Genomic DNA, 25,617 nt, shown 5'->3' on the forward strand with positions numbered 1-25,617 from the left:
TGTAAAGCTCCAGCATACTTACAACCAAATCGCCTACAACTGATCATCTTTGAGAATAGTTGAGTAAGACCCTATCAATAATAACTGTTTGCAAAGTGCTTTTTTACTTATGTTAACATCATTTAGTTTTCCCAGCAACCCTGTGAGGTAGATACTATTATTATCTCAAATTTATTGATGAGGAATCTGAGTTTGAGGGAGATTAAATGACTTGCCCAGGGTCAGTCACACAGCTCATGAGTGAGGATTAGAACTCACAGCTCCTGTTTTCAAGTTTACTACTTCATCCACTATGATAGCAAAGAGAGATTACTATGGCCAGTTCATGTAGTGGTTCAGCCTAATGGTTTTCTGTTTACTAAAAGGACAGATGTGTTTTCTAAGTTAACACTGATCTAGGTGAATATGTTTTATCTGAGCTTTGTTGTCAGAGAAGAGAGAGTATCTATGAGGAGACAGTGGTCGGCATTGTCAAATGCTGCAGAGAGGTCAAGAAGAATGAGCATTGAGGAGAGCCCATTAGATCTGGCAATTAAGAGATCATTGGAAACTTTGAGGAGAGCAGCTTCAGATGAGTGATGGTGTTAAAAGTCAAATAACAGAGTATTTAGAAGAGTGAAAAGAAAAGAAGTGGAGTCAATGATTACAGATGGCTTTTTCAAGGAGCTGAGCTGAGAAAAAAGAAGAAAGATATAGAATGATAATTATTGAGGATGGTGGCCTTGAATGAGGGGATTTTTTTTTTTAGGATGGAGAAAATGTGGGCATGTTTGTAGTCAGCAGTGAGGGAAACAAGTGGAGAGGGAGTGATTGAATATGTTAGAAAGGGTGGGGATAATAGAAGAGGCAATCTGCTGGAAAAGATAGGAGAGATGGAATCAAGCAGACATTTTAAACCATTTGGCCTTGTCTAAGAGATGCACCATTTTTTTTTCATTAAAAACTAAAGGACAGGGGCAGCTGGGTTGCTCAGTGGTTTGAGAGTCAGACCTAGATACAGGAGGTCCTAGGTTCAAATCTGGCCTCAGACACTTCCCAGCTGTGTGACCCTGGGCAAGTCACTTAACCCCCATTGCCTAGCCCTTACCACTCTTCTGCCTTGAAGATGGAATGTAAGGGTTTAAAAACAAAACAAAACAAAAACCTAAAGGACAAAATGACAGGAGATGATGTGTGTCTGTGTGTCTATGTGTTTGACTGGAAGAATGATGAAATCAGAACATAAAAAAAGAATAGAAAGTAGTAAATACCCCCTTGGAATTTTTTTGAAAGTATACGGTAAGGATAGTGAAGAGGAGAGAAAATTATGGCTGGAAATTCTAAAAGAGGAAGAGGCTATGGGAAGTAGAAAAACTAGAGGTAAAAATGCCGTAAGTTTAAGAATCTATTGTAATATCAGAGGAAGAAGCTGGGGGGGGAGAGGGGGCAGAGGAAGACTTAGAGGGTGGAGATTGGTAATGGTGAACTGCTTGTATTGGACTGAGATAGTATATGACAGCTAGATTATGGGATACAAAGACAAAGATAAAAACAAATGATTCCCTACCCTCAAGAAGTTTATATTCTATTGAATTCTCATTATATAGATCTGTACTTTATATCCCTACTAGATTTATGAACTCCTTGAGTGAAGACACAGGTTCAGACCTTTCCTCTGATCCTGATGCCCTTTGTGACTTTGGCAAGTCACTTAACTTTCCTGGGCCTCAGGGACATTATGGCAGTTTGCAGGCATCTGAAAGGCTGTCATATGGAGGATGATTAGGCATGTGCTTTGTGGTCCCAGTGAGCAGATAACTAGGACCAATTAGGACTTCTGAATGATCAGAGCTGTTCATGAGTGGAATGGACTCCTTTGAAGACTAGGGAGTTCCTCATCACTGAAGGGTTCTCAAGTAGGATCTGGACAACCACTTGTTGAGGACTCCATTAAAGGCTATTCCTATCCAAATAAGAGTTGAAATATCTATATGGCCCTTGATATTCCTTCCCAAACAGATTTTATGCTTCCTCTTTTCTGTAGAGCAAGGAAGATGATGGTAGGGTAAGGACATAATTTACTTAAGAAACAGAAAGTAGGCCAGGAAAGGACTCTGTGGAGAAAATATGAGATGGAGGCGGTTGGGAGGTCAGTCATGAATTAATAACTTGAGCTAAACTGGACTATTTTTATATTTTCTGGTGGCTGGATGATTCATGGCTTTGCTCATTTTTCCCCTCCACCTCCTCTATATTCTCCACATTTGCCACGGTCCTGCTCAAACTCTACCTCCTCTGGGAAGTCTTCCCTGACTATTACAATTGTCATTATCCTTCCTTTTTCTGAAAAAGAACTTGGGTTGAGAACCAAACCATCTAATGCTCATGAACTGTCACCTCGTGGTGATTCCTGTTTTCTCTGGTAGGCTTGGTGCTTCCAAAGAGGAGTGATTCCTCATTCTAAGTTTGCCTCCCTCTTCAGAACTTAGTGGTTCCCATGATAGGGCCTGAATTTGTTTTCTTCCCCCTAATTATTAGTATCCCATGACCAAAGTTCTTCTATGTGCTGAAGTTTAAAACAAGAGGACATTTTCTTAAAGGCTAGAGGGGTTGGACTCTACTCCTAAAGTTCTCTCTTTATATTACTCAGAAAAGAGCCAGGCCAAAGGCAAAGGCAGAGGCAGTAGTCTCTTGGATGCAAGCCTTTTGGGGACAAGTCTTACCTGCCAATCAAATATCAGAGCTAGAAGGGGTCTTAGACTCCAAAATCAGGCATTTCTCAAAACAAACCATACTACAAGAGCAGGTAAAATACCCAAATTTCTCACCTCAGAATTACTGTGTTGGTTCAAATAAAAACCTTTTAGTTCTATGTCCCTAAAATTTGACTCAAAGGTCACTTGAAGGCTTTTTCTTACTAAAACTTCTTCATTGAACTAACTGAACACTTTTGCTTGGAGCTAGAATCAGTTTTCATTCATGGAGCTCTCTAGTAGCCTGGTGAAACCTATGGAGTCCTTTTCTGAGTAATGTTTTTAAATACATAAAATAAAATGCACAGGAATATGAAGCAATCTAATTATATTAAAATACAGTTATAGAATATACATATATTTATATATAACAAATAAATATGTGTATATATATCAAACATATATATATATGTTCAAAGCAAAATTCAAGTCCCTCTGAGAGGGACCCATGTTAAGAACCCCTGCCCCAGAGTGAAGCATGGGATGCTTAAATTAAAATAGCCAGAATGACTGCTGAATCTAGAGGGACAGTCTCTGACCACCAAACAATATTTTACCAATCTCAATATCTTTCCCAAACCAGCTTCCTTGTGTTTGGTATATTCACAGCCATCTGGGTACTCCTTACACTGGAGTGGTGAATTTGCAGAGTACCAGTTTTATTTAGACCTGAGTATAAAATCATGGAAGCTCCAATGTCTAGTTGTAGCTCAAGTCAGATGAAGTCTTTGTATAGCTTGTCAGTGTCTGGAAGGCCTCCCTCTGGCGTGTACCAAATCAAGACAAAAGAAACTTGGGTGGCTATGTTGTAGGTCACTTTGCCCTTGACTCCATATCCCTTAGAATGTAAACTCTTTGAGGATGGAGACTGTTTCATTTTTATCATTGTAACCCTATCATCTAGCAGTGCCTCACACTAAGTCACTACTTAATAAGTGTCTACTGAATTGTATCAAATTCTCTTGTTTTAGCATCAATATATTCTATCTAGGTTAAGTTCCCTTTCAGCGTGAGCTATATCTCTCTTCCTTAAATGCAAATAGAATAATATAGGTCTGTGAAAATGGCAGCCCTCATAGATGAATGATTGCCTCACTGGGGATCCTTCTAGCTTCCTGATCTTCCAAAGTGATCCTGTCACCTCCACAACACATCATGACAAGATGGCTCCTTCCCCACTGAGAGACACATGGCACAGCTGAGCCAAAGCAAGCTGGAGATAGGAGATTTTAAAAGGAGAAGTTTGCCCTGTCACAACATTTCCTTGCAGAGACTCGGGAGTTATTCAAATTAGATGGAAGGGGGCAGGGAAAGGCAATATGTTAATAGAACATGAAGTCTGAAATTTTTTTAAATGGGTAAATGTGGAGAAATCTTAAAAATTAAGCTTTCTGCTGCATCATCTCTATAAATGACTCCTACCAGAGTCAGCTGTTTCACTCTTTCCCATGGAAGGAGAGAGGAGAGGGAGGTTTAATCAGTCAAAGAGTTGGAGGCATCCTAGGATATAATCTAGTCCAACTCTCGTTTCTGAAGTGAATAATCCATCCCTGGAAGCATTTGGAATGTTCCAGGTCTTCTTTGGTCTTTTCTTGATCAGTTCCAGGATTCCTCAAAACCTCCCAGAAGACATTGCCAGCCTTATCTCCAGTTGTACCCCTCTTTCCACCTTCCCTTTATGTGTTGTCTTCCCCCATTAGAATGTAAGCTCCTTGAGGACAGAGAATATCTAGTATGCTCTTATTTTTATCCCTATTACCCATAAGAGTACCTGACATACAGGTGCACATGATAAATACTTTATCTGCCTGTCTTTTATAGGTGAGGAATCGGAACTTAAGAAAGGAGAAGGAACTTACCCAACGTCACAGAGTGAGTGGCTGAAGAAGCCAGGTAAAAATTCCAAGTCTTCTGACTCCCCAGGTAAGTGCTCTTAATAAAAATAGCATTAAATGGATATGTTAGAGTTAGAACTTGAAAGTGAGGATTAAGAACATAGTCATGGACTTTTAGAGTTGGAAAGGACCTTAAAACATTGAATGTCAAAGCTATATGACCATCTAGCAACAAAAATCTAGGATGACTCAGGAGCATCAGAATACAATGGAATGGGATCTGGAGTCAGAGGACCTGAGTTCCAACACTTCTTCTTTCTTACTATCTGTGTGACCTCACAAAAGATCCTTCAGTGATGTCCATCAGTTGGGGAATCACTGAATGAATTGTGGTACATGTTGGTGATGGAATCCTTTTGTGCTATAAGAAACGATAAGCAAAATGATTTTGGAAAAAGCTGGAAGAATCTGCAGGAACTGATACAGAATAAAATAAGCAGAACCAAAAGATCTTTGTACACAATAACAACAATATTGTACAATGATTATCTGTGAAAACTTGGTTACTCTCAGCAGTGCAATGATCTGGAACAATCCTGAAAGACTTATGATAGGAAATGCTCTCCACCTCCAGAGAAAGAACTGTGGGAGTCGTCTTTCACATCAGTATATTTATGGTCTTATTTTGAGGTTTGGGTTATGAATAACTTTGCTCTTACAGCAATGACCAATATGGAAGTGTGTTTTGCATGACAATAAGAATATATATTTTTTAAAAGATCCTTCACTTATCTAAGCCTTCTGTAAAAAAAGAGTTTGGACTAGATGGCCTTTAAGGTCCTCCTTCAGTTAGTCAACAAATATTTAGTAAGCATCTATGCTGTGCCAAGCTCTGGGTTAAGTGCTAAGAATACAAGGTGGGTCAAAAAGCAATACCTCCTCTCAAAAAATGTGTGTTCTAATGGGGAAGACAACATATAAATAACTAGGTACATGCAAGATACATAAGTTCATGGCAATTTGGAGTAAGATTATGGAAAAAAGGAGTTTGTCTAAGCATTGGGGAACATACAATTTTTAAAAATTTCAGTGTAAAGGTAATGAGGCTTAAAATCTTCCTTGCATGCCTTAGGATGGTGTGGATGTGATTGTACTCCACGTTCTGGTAGCAGAATGAAGGTTTTGCATTTGGCCCTGGGAAGCAGGACCTATGTGTTTCATCTGAGAAGCACTCTAAATTCAGAGTGGCTCATCACCAACTTTGATTCAAGGTAATTAAAGTTTCATTTGCAGCAATTCTCAAATACCCCCTATTAAAGTGAAAAAGAGACTGTAATCTGCATTGGTAAGAAGAGTCTCTATGTCAGCTTTCTGAGACTTCATAGAGTAGTAGAAAGAGAGATGGACTTGGATTCAGAAAGGCCTGGTTTCAAATTCTACCTCAAACACTTGCTAGCTAATTGACTCAGGATAAGTATGCCTCATCAGCGAAATTAGAGATATAGACTTGACAGCTTCTAAAGTTACTTCTGGTTCTAAACCTATGATATTATTCTATGGCAAATTAAATCATACATCTGTGAAGAACTGAGTAGTGGAGAACCACTGAGGTATTTGAATAGGGCAGTAGCATGATCATAACAACACTTTATTTAGAAAGGAAATAAATATTAAGAACCTACTACTGTTCAGAAGCATGGCATTAAGCAATTTATAAATATATCTCATTTGATCTTCAAAACGACTCTGTGAGGTAGGAATTATTATTATCCTTCTTTTACAGTTGAGGAAACTGAGACAGAGTTTAAGTAACTTGCCCAGGGTCACATAATTAGTGTCTGAGGCTGAATTTGAAGCCATCTTCTGACTTCAGGTTCATTTTTAGTGTGGAAGTGAGAAATTTACCATTCAAATAATCCCTTATTACATTAGGCAAAATAAAGGTTATTTTAGAGGAAGACAACATGGAGTCAAGGAAACCATTACATACTCCACAAGGAGAGGTGACAACTGCCTAAAACCATGGTGGTGATTATGATAATAAAAAAAGAGGAAATGGCTATGAGAAGTAGAAAGGAACTGGAGTTGAGACAAGGCAACAGATTGACTGTATTCAGTGAAAAGGAGAAAAGTCTAGTGGAGGATTCTAAAGTTTCATATCTGAATAACTTGCAGGATTGTCAACAGAAACAAGGAAATTAGGAGGAAGCAAAGAAGAAAATGAGTTCTTTTTAAAACTTGCTTAGCATTTGGTAGGATATCTATGGAGACATATAGATTCATATGAGATCATTTGCAAAAAGATTAATTTTGGTGGGGCAGCTGGGTAGCTCAGTGTATTGAGAGCCAAGCCTAGAGATGGGAGGTCCTAGGGTAAAATCTGACCTCAGGCACTTCCCAGCTGTGTGACCCTGGGCAAGTCACTTAACCCCCATTGCCTAGCCCTTACTGATCTTCTGCCTTGGAACCAATACACAGCATTGATTCCAAGACAGAAGGTAAGGGTTTTTATTAAAAAAAAAAAAGATTAATTTTGGATTGGAATTTAGGGACTGAGGGGAAGGGAGTTAGATCAGCTCATAACTCAACTAATAGTGCTCTATAGTTCTTTCTACATCCCTTCTAACATTTCCCTTTTTTTGTCATGTTAGTCAATGCAATAGGTGAAAGATAGTATGTCAGAATTACTTTAATTTTCATTTCTCTAATCAATAGTGATTTAGAGCATTTTTTTATGTGACTATAGAAAGCTTTGCTTTCTTCCTCTGAAAATTGCCTGTTCACACTTTTGACCATTTATCAACTGGAGAATGACTCTTATTTTTATAAATTTGGTTTGGTTCCCTATATATTTGAGAAATGAGGATTTTATCAGAGAAACTTGCTGCAAAATTTATTTCCCACTTCCTGTTTTCCTTCTAATTTTGGCCATATTGGTTTTGTTTCTGTAAACTCTTTTTATATTTAAATGAATCAAAATTATCTATTTTGTTTTCTGTAAAGTCTCATATATCCTGCTTTAATTTTTTTTTTATCCTCAGCTGAAGTATAATGGATTCTTCTTTAGCCCTCATTTTAACTTTCTGCATGTCTCTCTGTTTCAAGTATGTTTTTTGTAAACAACATGTTGTTAGATTCTGGTTTTTAATCTACTCTGCTATCCACTTCTGTTCTATGGATAAGCTCATCCCATTCACATTCATAGTTACAATTACTCACTTTAATTTCCGTTCATTCTATTTTCAACCATTTATCCCTCTCTGTTTTTATTGTATCCCTCCTTTAAAGCTTGTTTTATTTCTGACCACTGTCTTCTTTTATCTGCTCTCTCTTGTATTACCCTCCCCTCTTCTCTTATCCTCTTCCCATCCAACTTCCCTGTAAGACAAGATAAATTTTCATTACCAAGTTAGTATTTATATCTATTTTTTTTCCTTTTTGAACCAAATTAAGTGTGAGGTTAAAGCATTACCCATCCCTGACCACTATTTCACCTTCTATAAAGATTCTTCCTTGTGTGATTCTTTTATGTGAAATACTTTTCTCCATTTTTTTTCTCTTTCTTTCTCCTTCTCCCAAGGCAACCCTCTTTCTCTTCAACTCACTCCAGTAACCTCTTTTTTTTCCATAGAATCATTTTAATTTCCCTAAAAGTAATTAAAAAAAACCTTGGAAGATACATGTCCTACCTTCCCATATAAAAAAAAAGGTAAATAATTTAACCTTATTGGGTTCTTTATAATTTTTCTTCCATATTTACTTCTTAAGTTTCTCTGGAATTAAGTATTTGAAAGTAAAATTTAATATTCAGCTATTGTCTTTTTATCAGAAAAGCTTCAAATTCTTCTATTAAATAAATGTCTATTTTTTTCTCTTTCAGGATTTATTCTATTTTGTAAGTTATTTTTAAGTAAGTTATTCTTCATTGCAATTCCAGCATTTTTGCTTTCCAAGTAATCATTTCCACTATCCTTTTAAAATATAGCTGCTTGAATTGGGAAACATTGTACACAGAGACTGATACACTATGGCACAATTGAATGTAATAGACTTTTCAACTAGTTACAATGCAATGACCCAGGACAATTCTGAGATACTTATGAGAAAGAATGCCATTCACATCCAGAAAAAGAACTATGGGAGTAGAAACTCAGAAGAAAAACATATAATCAACAGATAAGTTTGAAAACATATATGTTTATATGAAAACACAAGTTTTCCAAAGCTATATGATCTTAATTGTCTCCCTCTCTCTCAATCCTCTCCCTTCCTGGAGTTGGCAAGCAATTCAATATGGATTATATATGTATTATCATGCAAAATATATTTCTAATTGTTCATTTTTATAAGAGAATAACTATATAAAACCCAAACTCCAAAATAAAAATTGAAATAAACGAAAGTGAAAAATAGTATGCTTTGCTCTGCATTCCAACTCCTAACAGTTCTTTCTCTAGAAGTGGATAGCATTCTTTGTCATATTTCCTTCAGAATTGTCCTAGATCGTTGTATTACTGAGAGAAGCTAAGTCTTTCACAGTTTATCATTCCACAATATTGCTGTTACTGTGTGCAGTGTTCTCTTGATTCTGCTTATTTCACTCTGCATCACTTCTTTAGATTTTTCCAGCTCTTTCTGAAATCATCCTGTTCATCATTTCTTACAGCACAATAGTATTTCTGTCACCATCATATACCATAAGTTATTCAGATATTCTCTAATTGATGGATATCCCTTCAATTTCCAAACCTTTGCAACCACAAAAGGAGCTACTATAAATATTTTTGGATATGCCCTCTCCTTGTTTTTAAGATCTCTTTGGGATATAGACCTAGTAGTGGTATTACATTGTTTTATAGCCCTTTGGGCATAATCCTAAATAGCTCTCCAGAATGGTTGGATCAATTCACAACTCAACCACCAGTGCTTTAGTGTCCCAATTTTGCCATATTCCCTCCAACATTTACCACTTTCCTTTACTGTCATATTGGCCAATCTGCTAGATGTGAGGTGGTACCTCCAAGTTGTTTTAATTTGCATTCTCTAATAGAGATTTATAGCATTTTTCATATTATTTTTGATAACTGATTTCTTCATGTGAAAACCACTTATTCATATCCCTTGACCATTTGTCAATTGGGGAATGACTTGTATTCTTACAAATTTGACTTAGTTCTCTATATATTTGAGAAATGAGACTTTTATCAGAGAAATTTGTTATACAGTTTTTCCCAGTTTGTTGTTTCTCTTCTAATCTTGGTTATGCTGGTTTTGTTCATACATTTTTTAAATTTAGTATAGTCAGAATTATTCATTTTATATGTGGTAATGTTCTTTTTCTCATTTGGCCATAAATTCTTCCCTTCTCCAAAGATCTGCCAGGCAAACTATACTGTGTTCCTCCTAATTTACTTATATTATCACCCTTTATGTCTAAATTATACACCCATTTTAACCTTATCTAATAGGGTTTATACGTAGTTTCTGTTATACCTTTTTCTAGTTTTCCCAATAGTTTTTGTCAAAAAGTAAATTCTTTTCCCATAAACTGGGGTCTTTAGGTTTATCAAAAACTAGATTGCTGAGGTCACTTACCTCTAAGCTATTCCATTGATCCAAACTTCTATTTCTAGTCCCTGATTGTTTTGATGGTTACTGTTTCATAATCTAGTTTGAGTTCTGATACTGCTAGGCCACCATCCATCACATTTTTTCTTCATTAATTCCCTTAAAATTCTTGATCTTCTGTTCTACCAGGTGAATTTAGTTATTATTTTTCTAGCTCCTTACACTAATTTTTTGGTAGTTTTGATTGGTATGACACTGAATAAGTTAATTAATTTATCTATGTAGTTAACTAGCCTGGAGATCTCATACAAGTGACAACATTCAGGGACTCAGTTTCTACCATCGTAAATATAGAACCAAATAAAATCCCTTCTAGGTAGATGAATATGCTTTCGTCCCATCAGCAATGGGATTGTGTCTCTTAATCTCCCCTAGACCCTAGCACTGATCTAGGCCTCTCCATAGGGATTCATCACTTTTTGGAGTTATCACATGTACAAAGTTTATAGGACCTTAAACACAAAATACTGGCTTTGGGAGAGGATTTTCTAGGAGATCTCGTTACCCATTATAGCAATGATTTGTTGTGAGGACTGAGTTCTCAGTCCCTAGTTACAGAACACAAAGTACAAACTGAACCCACTGGAGTGGTTCTGTAAAGGGAAGCAGGTGTCCGTACTTTGGCTTGACTACTCTTGACAAGACCTGGAGCTGCTCTGTCCATTTGTAAAAATGGAGATTTGAACCCTGGACTTCAATCCCCAGAAGTCCTTGCTCTAGTTCCCAAGATGCCTTCGAATCTCACTGAGATCCCTACCTGGGCGAGATCAAAATTTCTATTTAAGCTGGCTGTAAAGCCTCCTGAAGTCTCTCTCTTCCTGCTTCCACTTCCAACCACAGGCGTCTCTCAAGAGGTAGTGTAAGTGAAATTGAATGGGCCTTTCAACCCTCCTAGGCACATGCTTTCTTGTTTTGTATTTTATTTATTTCTTAATCTTTAATAAGCCTCTAAAAAATATAATACTTTTAGCAGAGAAACCTAATTTCAACCGTTACACATTTGACAGTGGGTCTGGAAAGGAGGACGTTTCTAAAAGATCTACCTAATGCCTGGTAGCTTCCTCCATTCCTATAGAGACAGAGATGCGGTATCCCTTCACAGCGAGGCTTTCACTATTTGGCCCTTTTAGAACAGCCCGTCTACCTGTGGCCCGCCCTCTCTCTTGTTGGTAACAAGATGCTCGTTTCTTTCCTTTAGCATTGTGTTTGTGAGGGGAAACCCTATTCCCTAGCAACGGGACACTGGTGTGGAGTCTGCAGTTGTTTCCTAGGAGATAGAAGCCACTTCAGTCAAGGGCACCCAGGGCAGCCCAGTTCAGACTTCTCTCTGATCCCCGCTTGAAGGAGAGTCAGTTGTCTCAAAGACTATGCCACAGTCCAGTGTCCTGCTCACCCAGGAGCCTTCCCCGCAGACCGTCCAGATCTGTGACCTTCCCCACAAGGTCTATGAGATAGAACGCAACACAGGGCCCTACAGCTCCTCGGGCTCAGCCACAGCTGGCTTCCGGACAGCCAAGTACCTTTCCGAGGAGTGGTATCAAAACAACTATGCCCGCTACCACGAGGCCTTTGCTGACCGGGACCATGCAGAGCGCAACAGGCACGAGTCCAAGCAGCTGACGTGTGAGACCGAGGCCCTGTGCCGGCGCACACAGTTAGACTCCAGCAAGAAGGTAGGGGAGAGACTACAGGACATATTTTTTTGGAAGTCAGAGCTTCAGAGGGAGATTGAGGACCTCTTGGCCGAGACAGAATTACTGAATGGTATCAAACTGAGGATGGAAAGGGCTCTGGATGCCCTCGAAGTACCTTTCAGCATTGCCACAGACAACCTACAATGTCGGGAGAGAAGACAACCTCCAGACCTGGTTCGGGATAATGTGGAATTGGAGCTACTAAAGGTGCGGAGTCCTCTCTCTTCTTGGGGCAGGCTAGAGAGATGGGTTATCACCCCCAAAATACCCCACACACACACACACACATTTCCAAGGCAGCTACCAAGGAACTATTTTCCTAACCATGGCCCGTCCTCAGTATGGGATGCTGATGACTGTAGTGAGAAAAGGTCTCAGGGTTACATGTCAGTCCATTTGTCTGTGTAATGGCACCCAAGCCCTCTCATCCTCCACTAGAGTTCCATTACTTTTAGAGGCTAGAGTTGCCACCTTTTAAAATACCATCCTATTGGGTGGCAGAAAGGGCCAGGACTCACATACTAGGTATTTTTATTTATGACTTTGTAGAGAAAAGAGGGCCTGAAAGGAGAAGTCCAGAATGTGAAAGCAGAATTTATGGATGAGGAGACTAAAAATTATTGAGTCTAATAATTTCATTTGAAAGATGAATCAACTAAGGACTAGAGAGAGGAGAGGACTTGCCCAAAAGACACATTGGTAGCATGTAGTAAATGGTTTGAATCTAGATCCTGTTTCCAAATTCTTTCTTCTGCCCAGGTAATATGATTTCCCCAATTTCATTTTCTTTTTATCAATACAAGGTAAGGTCAAATTTAGTACATTGAATCTTCTGTTAAGTTCAGATTATGCAGTTACTCGTGTCTCTCCAAGATGTGTGGAGGGGTGAAGGAAAATGAATTGATAATGTGGTCAGAATTATCAAGCTGACAAATGGTTGGGCAAGATCTTTTAAAGGGACAGTGTAGAGGGTAATGGGCAGCTAAGTGGAATGGTGATTAGAAAGGTAGGCATGGAATCTGGAATCTGAGTTCAAAGTCAGTCCCAAACACTTACTAGCTTATATTACCTGTTTGCCTCTGTTGCCTCATCTGTAAAATGGACAAGAAAATGACAAACCACTCTAGGATCTTTGCCTAAAAAACCCCAATGGAGTCACCAAAAATCAGACAATAAATTGAAAGAATTGAACAACAATAGAGGTCATTATCAAAAAACAAATCATTCATTTTACAGAGAAGGAAACTGGGAAATTAAATGGCCTCTAATATCCTACAGGAAGCAAACATAAGAAGTAGGATTAGAGTCAGTGCTCTTTTCCCTGAATAATAATGTCATTTCTGGGTCAGTGGGGTTGCCCTGTATCATTTGTTTACACATCGATTCCATCTGACACAAGGTAAAGAATATCTGACTGGGAGACAGGAGTCCTTGGTTTGCTTTCTAACTTCAGGTGATGAAACAAGTCATTCCCCCTGCCTGGGATAAAGTTTCCCTCTGAAGGGTTATAACCAAGGGTTTTCAAGGTTCCTAACACAAATTTAAACTGTATGGGACTCTGGGTCACTCTGCTTCTGATCAGGCTGGGCTTTGATGACATCTATCCTTAGCTATGTCTATACCAGTAAAATGGTTGGGAAGAGTAGTGGACAAAATCGACATGGTCAGGATTCATTATATAGTGAAAATTTAGGTTCTAAATAAATTTCACTTCCCTCCTCTGATTCCTCATTCCCTTCATTTGATGTCTCCTTGCCTTCCATCACTTAGTGATGTCCTGCTTTCACCCCATTGCCCAACTACCACTCATACATTCCCCAGTTTCATTTTGAGGCATTAAGAAATGTGCTTTCCTTTAGTAGAAGACATGGGTCTAAATCTCTGCTCCTCCATTTATTACCTGTGTGAACTTAGCTGTCACTTAACCACTCAGGACTCAGTTTCCTCAGTGGTAAATGAGATAGACTAGATGACTGTTAAGAGCTCTTTCATTCCTAAATGTATGATGTTAGGGCCAACACTCAAGTTGCAACTTTAAATAAGGAATTAACATTCTAAATTTCAGTTCCTTCCTTTTAAAAATGCTACTTTTCTGTTGGAAAACACATTTTTCCAATTAATTCAAGTGAATATTGGGGAAATCAATGTGGCAAAGTAGGAGAATAGTAGAATAAAATCTTGGAGATGTGGGCTTAAGTCCTAGCCTTATCATTCATTAAATAGTCTGATTCAGAACAGGATGGTTCACATCCTTCTGAGAAATGAACTCATAAAGGCTCTTCTGTCACAATCCTTTATGCTTTCCTCCATTCTATGATGTAAACAATAAGCCAAGTTAAAAAAGAAGCTTCTCTGTGCCTAGCCTTGTGCTCAACTGTGCTGTGGGGAGAGACAGATGAAAGACTGATCTATATCCTCAGGAAGTGCACCATTTAGAATTACACCCACAGCACAGTTAAAGAATAGTAAATGACACTTTTATGCTTGATGTCCAAAGGAGAGTGTAAAAAGGGCCATGGCCAAAATAATCCATTCCCTAGAATTTTAATTCATAGACTTTCAGAGTTGGAAAGAACTATAGATGTCATCAGCTTTAACCTTTATGTGATACAAATGAAGAAACAAGTCCAAGTGGAAGTGATGTGTCCAAATTCATATAGTCAATTTCTGACTGAAAAGGATTTGAATCCTAACATCCTGGCTTCCAGCCCAGGGTTCTTGTCACGTTGGTTAGAAGAAGAAATGGTCTTTAAAATGCTTTTCAGCTTTAATATTCTATACTTTTCTGTTACTCATCTGATAGGATTTGTCTTCATGTTCCTGGATCATAGACAGTACATAACCTGGAAATCATCCTCACTGTGTAATTTAGGATGCTTATAGATTTGATTGGACCATGGTTTCCAGGACAACAGAATCCACAACTATCTGTTACTCTCTGTAACCCATTCTAGTTTATACAATTTAGATTTGGCTCCTCCCTCAGGCTCCATTGAACCACCTAGACAAGCCTCTTCATGTCTATGCTAGACTGAGAGATGTATAAGATCTCTGGTGCTGAAGAACCTGGACATTTCTGCCATTATGGCTCTATAGGGGACAAAAATACCTTTGGGTCCTATAGCAAATGAGGAGAAACATTCTCATGCTCAAACTCCTGAGTTATCTATTTGTGAAGCCTAAATCAATTCCTAACTGAGGATCCTGAGCTTGGGACCTTAGTCTATCATCACATATTAGTTCTGGCTTCCCAAGATAAATCAGTAGGGTCATCTTGTGCCTAAAATGTGAATCAAGAAACAGGGTAGATTGATGGTTAGGTTTTAGGTATTCTCTCTTCCAAATTTCTTTAGGAACTATCAAAGTCCAAAAAAATCTATAAGATCCAACGGAGTGAAACTCTGTGAAAGTTTAGGAAGCAGGATAGACCAAGAATGGAAGGAAGGGAAAATGAAAGAATAGGGAGAGAAAGGAAGGAACATTTATTAAGCTCTTATAAGACACTGTGCCACACACAATTATCTGATTTGATGACAACATCTAATCAAATATTGAGAAGTTATAGAGTGGAAAGTCAAGAATGAGAAAGGGTCTCAACTTTGAACAGTGAATGTGTTCTCAAGTTAAGGCTATTGTTAGCCATAATCATAGTCATAGTACTGGTACATAGAATGTCATCCCAATGCCATGGAAATAGAATTGTACTAGAATTAATCTGGTCAAGTAACCTATTTAAACTAAGCCTCAGTTTCCTTATGTGTAAATGAATAGGTTGGTTTAGATGATCTCTTAATTCCCTTATAACAGTGATGTTCTATGGCTCATTATTCTCCAAAACTCAGGAAAAAATGCAATGCTATGCCTGTCAAGCTTAGTCTCTGAATATTCTATTTGTGTTCTATAGCAAAGCTTCTCTTAGTGTTCCTCACTCCCAACAAACCCAGGAGTATTTTCCTTTGCTGAAATCCAGCAAATCAACAAATCCTATCCAATATTAAGTAAATAAGTACCCAGTATATGAGCTATGAAGTTCAGATAACAGATGACCCTTGTCTTCATGGAGTCGGTGGAGTTAAGAGATTAGGTTTTGTAAAAGTGTTTTATTGGGATTATATTTTTATATCATTCTCATATGCCTTTGATTATCCTTTATCCTCCCCCCCCCCACCTCAATAGAATAATTAAGTGCACTCAAACAAAACAAATTAACACATTGGACATATCTGAAAATGTGTGCCTCATTCTGTACTTATAATCCATTATCTCTTGGCTGATAGGTAGAAGGTAATACATCACCATCAGTCTTCTGAAGTTGCAAGTGGACATTGCTTTAATCAGCATCACAGATAACTTTGTCACATTGATCAATCCACAATTACATGGTGGGCTATTTTCTCTATTGATGAATATTTCAAATGTTACCTTTTGATCTTAGGGGGTTTTGCACAGGTTTTTCTATAAATCCTCATTAGAGGGTCCACACAAAAGTTCTGTACCATTTCCTTTGTTCTTTTAATATCCGGAGGGTAGAAACGTTCCATTGAGGTCATCTATTTTGTTGTCTAGTTCGTGTTATGTGTCCAGAGCATCTTCTCTTCAGTCTGTACATATCCTTGATAATGTCCTTTAAATATTTTTTCCTTTAAATATTCTTACATACAATCCACCTCATTTATAACCTGATCCTTCTAATTTATTCCCACAATTCATCTTTCTATTACCCTTTGGCTTCTTATAATATTAACTCTTCTTAGGTCATGAAAGGCGTCATGATTTTTAGCCACATAATATCATTGGGAGAATATTGGTATGTAAGAGATGGAGCTGAGTTTTTTCAGCAGTGAGTAGTTTGGGATCATTCAAAGCACTGGATATTTTCCCAGATAAGATTCATTTAATCTCTTCCTCTTACTCAAGTATTGGCCTAGCTCTTAACCTGTTTGTAGCACCTTGCTAAGATATGTGTTTATGGGCCCCCTTCAGCTATTAAAAGAAGCAAAGATGGAAAGCCAGAAAAACCTTTCTCATATACACACATGTGGATAAAAATAAATGTATGTTACATGTATTTCCTGAAGTGATACAGATACCAGCTCTTGCCCTATGTGTGCCTAGGCATCCATAAATATATACATATATACTGAGTTGGTGATGCCCTTTCAGCTGCATTTCATGGACTGGGTCATCATCATTTTTAGTTCACCTGATTTTTCCAGTCCAGATCAGATTAATTAATATCCTTTACATAGCTATGCACTTTGCAGAGGAAACAGCATAGTGTTCTGGAGCTCAATGCAGTGAATATATTTTCATATGCAAATGAAAACATCTGGAGAACATTGCTATTGGAATCCTTTCTTCTGTTTAGACTCTGCCCATAAGGCTAGTGAACACTGGAGGTTAGCATCTACTAACCTGTCTTACACCTGGACTTTGCAGATTATTGAACAAAATTGTTTTTGTAGGCCCATTTGTCATTTTCTGGCATTTTAATTTTTTCATGGGAGACACTTTGAAGGAGAATATTCAAGATCACATTTTCTTTTAATAAGTCTTTTTTTTTATTTGGAAAAAGTAAAAAAAAATATTTTAATAGGTAAGTAACAGCTTAATAATGTTATAGTTTTGACCTTGAAGATTTCTGAAATCATTTCAGGGATTGACCAAGGGTCAGAGTACCACATTTTGAGAACCACCATAATAGAACATTACCACCAACAGTCTCTAGAAAGGTTCTTTTCTCATACCCATCAATACCTAAAAACCCACCATTCTTGATTCATTTGTTTGGCTTATGATCATACTCTTCATCCTCATCTTCAGTAATAATAATAATGCATCACAGTACCCTTTTCCACATCAGTCTTGATATGGAACATAGTCATTAGGTAAAATTTTCTAATCAATAAATATACAGTGAGATCTTTTATTTCCTACACTTTTCAGTTAGTGGTATAATGATTACTATCTGCTATAAAAATTGTTTGGTCAAAGACTTCTTGTCCCTTTCTCATATGTTCATCAAGGATATGCCTCGTGAAAACACAGATCATTCTCACAGTTTATAGAGATAAGAAGACACATGAAAACCAGTAATTGGTGGTTTTTGATTACCTTATGTAGATGAGGATGGGAAGATAAAAGCATCATCTCTAAGATCTCATTTTGGTGGAAATTTATTTTCTTTGCAATATCTTGGAAGTCAATACCCCAAGTGTCTTTAAACTTATTTTTCCTTGGTCACATACTTCCTATGTATATACCTGGTGTGGCCAAGTTGCCTTTCCCAGCCACCATCTTAACTGCCCTCCTACTTCCTTAAATAGTATATTGGGTAAAGAAGTGGTAGAGTCCAAAAAGTGATGGTTCTATCATCATATCTGATAATAAATTGATAATAAAAAATGCCAGCAAAACCGTTTCATTTGATATTTATTGTTCTCTTCCAATTTTATGCACACATAATTTCTGAATGATGTGATACAGCTAGATCTCACACCAAACTTCATGTGCTTGTTCTCTCCTTGACTGTTTTTTAGTGTTTTGTGAAATAATGTTCATAATCTTATCTCACCTTCCACCATAATGTTTTACACATGAGCATGTAAACTGGTGCTGCTTTTGGCTGGCTGGTCTCCCTCTCAGACAATCAGATTGAATATTCACTCTGATGGGCTTTCTGGCTTCTTTCCAGTTCTTCTTTTAGATTATTAGAGTTAGCTAGGTGGTACAGTGGATAGAGTACTGGGCCTGGAATCAGGAAGAGATGAGTTCAATTCTGGTCTCAGACACTTAGTAGCTATATAACCATTGACAAGTCACTTAACCTCTGACTGGCTCAGTTTCCTCATTTGCAAAATAAGAGGAATAGTAGAATCTCTCTTACTGGGTTATTGTGAGGACCAAATGAAATAATATTTGTAAGATCACTTAGCGAAGTGCCTGGCAAATAGAAGGCACTTAATACATATTTTTTCCTTCTGATTGTTTTAAACATCTTTAAGAATCAGTGATATTAAGTTAACATCTTTTCTTTTATCTATTTCACATTTTCACTATTCTTATCTTGGAATAGGAGGTTAAAAGACCATGAGACTAAGGGCTTATGGGGATTGTAGGAATTATATACTTCACCTCATTTTACAAACGACAAAGTTTAGACCCAGACACTTGCCTAAAGTAACAAAAGTTACTAAGTTGAAAGACTCGAATTTGAACTCAGGTCTTGTTACTCCAATTCTAGTGCTCTTTTTCATTATCACACTGACTGCTGACTTGAATATGGTTCCTGGACAGCCTGAGAATGCAGGTCAGGAACTTGTCTATTCCATGGTGAGCTACTGTGAATAAAGTCATTTTTCATCATCTATGAAGTACCCATCATTTTACATACCAATAAGACAGCAGGTGCTTGTCTTTGGAGGAAAAAAATCTGCTAATATTTATGAAGCAATATATTAGCTTCTCTGAGGAAGAATTACAATGTAATAATAATAGTAACAATAATTAGCATTTATATAGTGCTTTAAAGTTTGCTAAGCTGCTACTATTTCTTTTTGTTCCTTCCTTCCTTCTTTTGCTTTCTTTCTCTTTCTCTTTCCTTCTTTCTTTCTTCCTTCCTTCCTTTTTCCCTTCCTTCCTTTTTCCTTCCTTCCTTCTTCCTATCTTCTGTTCTTTCCTTCTTTCCTTCTTTCCTTCTTTCCTTTTTTCTTTCTTTCTTTCTTTCTTTCTTTCTTTCTTTCTTTCTTTCTTTCTTTCTTTCTTTCTTTCTTTCTTTCTTTCTTTCTTTCTTTCTTTCTTTCTTTCTTTCTTTCTTCCTTTCTTCCTTCCTTCCTTCCTTCCTTCCTTCCTTCCTTCCTTCCTTTCTTTCTTTCTTTCTTTCTTTCTTTCTTTCTTTCTTTCTTTCTTTCTTTCTTTCTTTCTTTCTTTCTTTCTTTCTTTCTTTCTTTCTTTCTTTCTTTCTTTCTTTCTTTCTTTCTTTCTTTCTTTCTTTCTTTCTTTCTTTCTTTCTTTCTTTCTTTCTTTCTTTCTTTCTTTCTTTCTTTCTTTCTTTCTTTCTTTCTTTCTTTCTTTCTTTCTTTCTTTCTTTCTTTCTTTCTTTCTTTCTTTCTTTCTTTCTTTCTTTCTTTCTTTCTTTCTTTCTCTTACCTTTTGACTTATCATCAATATGATCAATTCTAAGGCTGAAGAATGGCAAGAACTAGGTGATTTGGGTTAAGTGACTTGCTGAAGTTCACACAACTAGGAAGTATCTGAAATTGGATTTGAACTCAGGTTCTCCTTACTCGCAGACTGTCTGTCTAATGCACAATTTAGCTGCTCCTACAATTATTTCAGTATTAATATGCTACGATCTTTGAGGCCTCCGCGAATTTGCTTATTTCTTTTCCTTCCTTTCCTCTATCTGCTCTGTTATTAAAATCAGTCGCACTTTTCTTTAAGATGCCTCTTATCTACTTTTCCACACACCCTAGTTCAGGCCCTTATCACCTCCTATTTTTCAAGTTATTTTTATTTCATTAAATATTTTCTAGTTACATGTAAAAAATGTTTAACAATCATTTTAAAAATAACTTTAAGTTCCAAATTCTCTCCTTCCCTCCTCCCTCCTTGAGAAAGGAAATAATTTGATTTCTATTATATATGTGAAGTCATGCAAAGCATATTTCCATGTTAGCCATGTTACAAAATAAAATACAAACAAAATAAAACAATAAAAATAAAGAAAGTTCCAAAAGAATGCTTCAGTCTCCCTTCTAAGTTCATGATGTCTCTCTCTGTAGGTGGATAACATTTTTCATCAGGGGTCCTTTGGCACTGTCTTGGACATAGCTCAGTCTTTCACAGTTGATCATCCTTTTAATATTGCTGTCACTGTGTGTACCATAATGCTCTTCCAGTTCTGCTCATTTGACTCTACTTGAATTCATATATGTCTTCCCATGTTTTTCTGAAACCATTCTGTTTCATCTTGCCTGTTGCAAAATCCTCCTAAAGAGACTTTCTTGCCAGTAAACACAGACTTCCAGAGGCATTTACTAATGCACAGCTCAACAGTATAGTGGAAATAGTTCTACCTCAGAAGATAATATTTATAAAGCACTTAGCACAAGGACTGGCACATAGTAGGCATTTAAATGTTCTTGCACTTCCTCTCCCCTCTTTCAGTAGAAAAGGTTGATTAAAGCTCTTACCTCTGTTACATAGTGGTGTGACATTAGAAAAAGCACTTAACTACTCTGGAGTTTATTTGTAAACATGAAGGAGATTGGACTCAATGGCTTCTGAGGTCTCTCCTAGATCTGGGTTCCTACAGAATTCTGATGTTCAAAGTCCTTCACCTATGGCATAAAATGACAAGCCCTCAATCTAGGAATGAAAAGATTTTTTACAACTAAGCTTCAACCCACCATTTGAGCTTCATATCAAGCAGCTGCTCTCCTCTAGCCAAATCCATTTCCTCACAATCCTTTAGCCTTGCCCAGTTCACTCCTCCATTGTACCTTCATTCACATTGTTCTTTCATCCAAAATGCCCCCCCTTTCTTCTCATCTTACCTAAATGCTACTGATTATTTTCCAGCTTCAACTTTAGGAAGATTCACCAGAACTCTCTCATAACAATCCCCAGGCCATCTCTCTTTCCCCATCTAGCTCATGTTGGCGGTGCTTATCCATAGTGAGTGTTGATTACACCGTCCAGGATTTATTTGTTCTTTGTGTATGAGTTAAGAGCCCTGGGAAGGCAGGAACCATATGGGTAGCAGTATTTTTATACTACAAGAAGGGACAGTTTCTGACTTCATCTAACTCAATCCAAGAGTTCTCAAGGAGTCATGACTCCTTGAGAACTCATGCTATAATATAATGAGGTAGCTATTTCCTCCAAGGAGGCTCATTTTCCTTGCCAAAAAGTAGGGTTATTCATGATCATTTCATTATTGTTTTTTTTTAATTTTCTTTTGGGAGTATTGATGAGTACAGAGGGATAAGCCTTTCCTGAGTACCCCAACAAAGGTTTAGAATGCTGTGATCTTTGAGATAGAAGGGATGCAGGAGTTTTTAAAGACTAAAAGGGGACAGCTGGGTATCTCAGTGGCTTGAGAGACAGGCCCAGAGATGGGGGTGGGGTGGGGGGAATCCTGGGTTCAAATCTGGCCTCAGACACTTCCTAGCTGTGTGACCCTGGGCAAGTCACTTAAACCCCCATTACCTAGCCCTTACCACTCTTCTGCCTGGGAACCAATACCCAGTATTGATTCCAAGATGGAAGGTAAGGGTTTTTTAAAAAAAGACTATACAACCTGAGAAACTGACTTCAGTATACTTTCAGAAAGAGGCATGGAGGAGAAGACAATAGCTAAATAAAAGATCAAACTTTAAATCACCTACCAAAGAAATAATCAAGATTAAGGGAAGATTCAGCTCAACCTTAACCAGCTGGAAAGAAAGAACAGGAAAGATATTTCCATAGTGACACCCAACAGGGTTATGTTATTATTACTTAGAGACTACAAGAATAAGATTCCACTGGTATGGGCGCATCCTCCACCCTATGCAATCATGATCTCTCCATGTTTTTCTATGTATTTTCATAAAGTACTGAGAAAAAAGAGATTCATCAGCATTGCAGCCGATATTATTGTTGTAAGAATGGGAATCATTGTCATCATCTTTATCAATAAAGCTTATGAATTGGGACTAGATGGTCTAGACAGCCTCTGAATTCCTTTAAAACTATAACCCCATGATAATTATTTTTATTGAGATTCCATTTATTCCCCATGGGGTAATGCTAGATTTTGTAGAGGAAATGAGCTAAACAACTAGAGTTGGCACACTGAGGTTATCTATTTGTGAGGCATTTGAAGTGCCTTCTAACTCTAAAATTCTGTGATTCTGTGAAATCCCCAGAATCCTTATTTTTGAGGCCAGAGGAGTACTTCTGGTCACTGTATTTCATGAATGGTCACCATTTTTTTGTTATTCAGTTATTTCAGTCATGTCTGACTCTTTGTAACTTCATTTGGGGTTGTCTTGGCAAAGATACCAGAGTAGTTTGCCATTCCTTTGGTAGCTCATTTTATAGATAAGGAAACTGAAGCTTAACAGGTTAGGTGACTTGTTCAGGGTTAGACAGCTACAGCTGTCTGTTAGACAGCTACAGCTACAGCTACAAAGTGTATGAAGTCAGATTTAAACTCAGTAAATTGAATCTTCCTGACTTCAAATTCAATACTCTATCCATTATTTCACCTAGCTACCCAGATGATCACTACTGGAAGAACATAAACTCTAATCCTAACCAAGGAGCCAACTATTTATGTTTTGAGGGGTGAGTTGGTCCCCTTCTGAGCCTCAGTCTTTTCATCTGTAAAATGGGGATTATAATACCAACCTTAACAGAACACAGCATGAGCATGAGGAGGTGTCATTATAAGTCAACTACCTAGCTAATTCTCAGGATTAAAAAAAGTCTACAAACTCTGGAAGTGACATAACAAGTTAAACCCCTTTAAGTTTCACAAAGAAAACAAGCCCATAAATTTAAGTCAAATATAATCATTTGGTATTCAAAATTGAAAGACTATTTCTTTTTTTTTTAATTAATTTATTTGGAATATTTTCCCACAGTTGCATGATTCATAATTTTTCCCCCTCTTCTTCCTTCCCCCTTCTGGAGCTGACAAGCAGTTCCATTGGGTTTTACATGTATCATTGTTCAAACCTACTTCCATATTATCCATATTTGTAATCGAATGATCTTTTAACACCAAAAACCTGAATCATATCCCCCTCGAACCACATGATCGATCATATGTTTTTCTTCTGTGTTTCTACTCCCACAGTTCTTCCTCTGGATGTAGAAAGCTTTCTTTGGAAAGATTATTTCTGTTGGATCTCCACAACAAAGACTTATCAGTATAAAGTTAGCCTAGGAAGAATTTATGGCTTCTTCTGCACCATTAGGGGCAGCCCCAGTCCTGCTAGTGTTGGAACTACAGAATCATAAAACAAAGTGACCACCTTATCCTTTGAAATCTGAAATATTCATTATTCTCTCAATTGATGTCACTCATACTATTAATGAAGGCAATTATTATTGTTAACTTGGATATCAGCTGAAAACTGGCTTAAGTATGCTTCCAAGCCCAAAGGATTTTTCCATCGGTGAAAGGTTTGAAGAGATTCATTCATTTAGAGAGTGCCTACTATGTGCTAGATTCCTCCTGAAATCACTTACCTGGCTGAGAAAGGTTACCATTACCTTACATAGACAAGGTAGTCACTTTATACTCTTAAAATGGTGACCCCAAAGTGTTCAGGAGAGACTGGCTATCGTTCCCACTTCAAAGGAAAGAATACTGCATACCTCTGGAAGAGGCCTGATGTATAAACACAGTGGAATTGCTGACCTCTTAAACCCAGAAACCTGTTCCTGGACTTAGCACCTTACACAGTTTCATGGACTGGCATTGGGAGAAGTACTAAAAAGCACTCCCAGGAGCTTTATGGTGAAAGAAACACAAGTAGGGGGATAAAGAATGAGCTCATACAAGTCCAATCCCATACCTGCTCTTCATGGACTAATCACCAAAAGGCCTCTACTCTGGAAAGTGTTAGTAAAATTTAACAAGTTCTTAAAATTGCAGGACATGCACTTTACCTTCATCTGCATCATTAATATTTTGTCCATCACATTCTTGAGTCCAGACAAATCACAAAACAACAAACCAAGCCCTGATTTGTAGTTTTCTTAATTCTGAGGTATAAATGCTCGCCATTGAAAATTTAACAATCATCTCTCTTAGAGCCTTTCTGGACTGACTCCAGTATACCTCTGACTCTATCCCAAACCAACACATGTGGAAGATTATTAATCTTAAGGTTTTATAGATCATTGGAGCTAGAAAGGATCTTTGAGAGTCTAAAACCTAAGCTTTATACATGAGGAAACATTCTCAGAGACAAGTAACTTGCCAACTGTCAGAGATGTAGAGCAGAGATTTTTCTCTGTGACAACTTTACAGAACTAGTGCAACTCTCTCATCTTATTAAAGCCCTTTCCTGCTCTAGATCCAATGGTTTTGCCGTAATCTGAGTTATGAGGCAACTTTTCTCACAATAGCCTTGTGAGGGAGGTCATACAAGTATTATTCCCATTTTATAAATAGAGAAACAGAGACTTGGAGGGACATGATCAGAATAGCATTTAGTAAGTATCAGAATTAGAATTTAAACTCACGTTTTATAAATGTCTCTAAAGTTAGTATTCTTTCCATAATACTGTGCTGCCTTTTTTTTTTAAATCATCCAGCCCCAGTCTGAACATTTCCAACTCACTTCTTTTCAAAGAAACATGCCTATCTTTGTTTACTCTGGTTAAGACATCTTTCCAATTCCCTGACATTTAGAGGGTATTCTTTGTTATTTCTTTCCTTACTTATATAATAAAGCGAAGGATTGTAGTTTGGGGGGCTTTGTTTCTGTTTGGTCAGTCCTACAGTGTCTGCACTAAGTTAGGGGAGGGAATTTTCTTTTTCCTAGGCTTGAAGGGCCAGACAAATCCCCCATTCTCCAAGGGGCAGAGGGGAAAATTGGCAAGGGCTGTTTCATGTTGTGGTAAGAATACTGGGTCAGCAGCCACAGGTGTACTGAAATCAGCTCATATTGGTTTTCGGGACTCAATTGTTAAATTTTCAGTGTGAGCATTTCCATCTCAGAAACC

At 37.5% G+C, this 25,617-nt stretch overlaps 1 protein-coding gene across 1 annotated transcript in view; it reads left to right on the forward strand.

The window, feature by feature from the left end:
- The first annotated feature begins 11,457 nt into the window (after positions 1-11,457).
- The window catches only part of TEKT4 (tektin 4), a 54,361-nt gene continuing 40,201 nt past the window's right edge, over positions 11,458-25,617 (forward strand). The window contains exon 1 of the mRNA XM_001373833.4: positions 11,458-12,096. Within this exon, the coding sequence (XP_001373870.1) occupies positions 11,563-12,096 (534 nt within the window). The 5' untranslated portion in view covers positions 11,458-11,562. The remainder of the gene's footprint in view (positions 12,097-25,617) is intronic.

The sequence above is a fragment of the Monodelphis domestica genome, chromosome 7, assembly GCF_027887165.1.
Source record: "Monodelphis domestica isolate mMonDom1 chromosome 7, mMonDom1.pri, whole genome shotgun sequence".
Classification (NCBI taxonomy): domain Eukaryota; kingdom Metazoa; phylum Chordata; class Mammalia; order Didelphimorphia; family Didelphidae; genus Monodelphis; species Monodelphis domestica.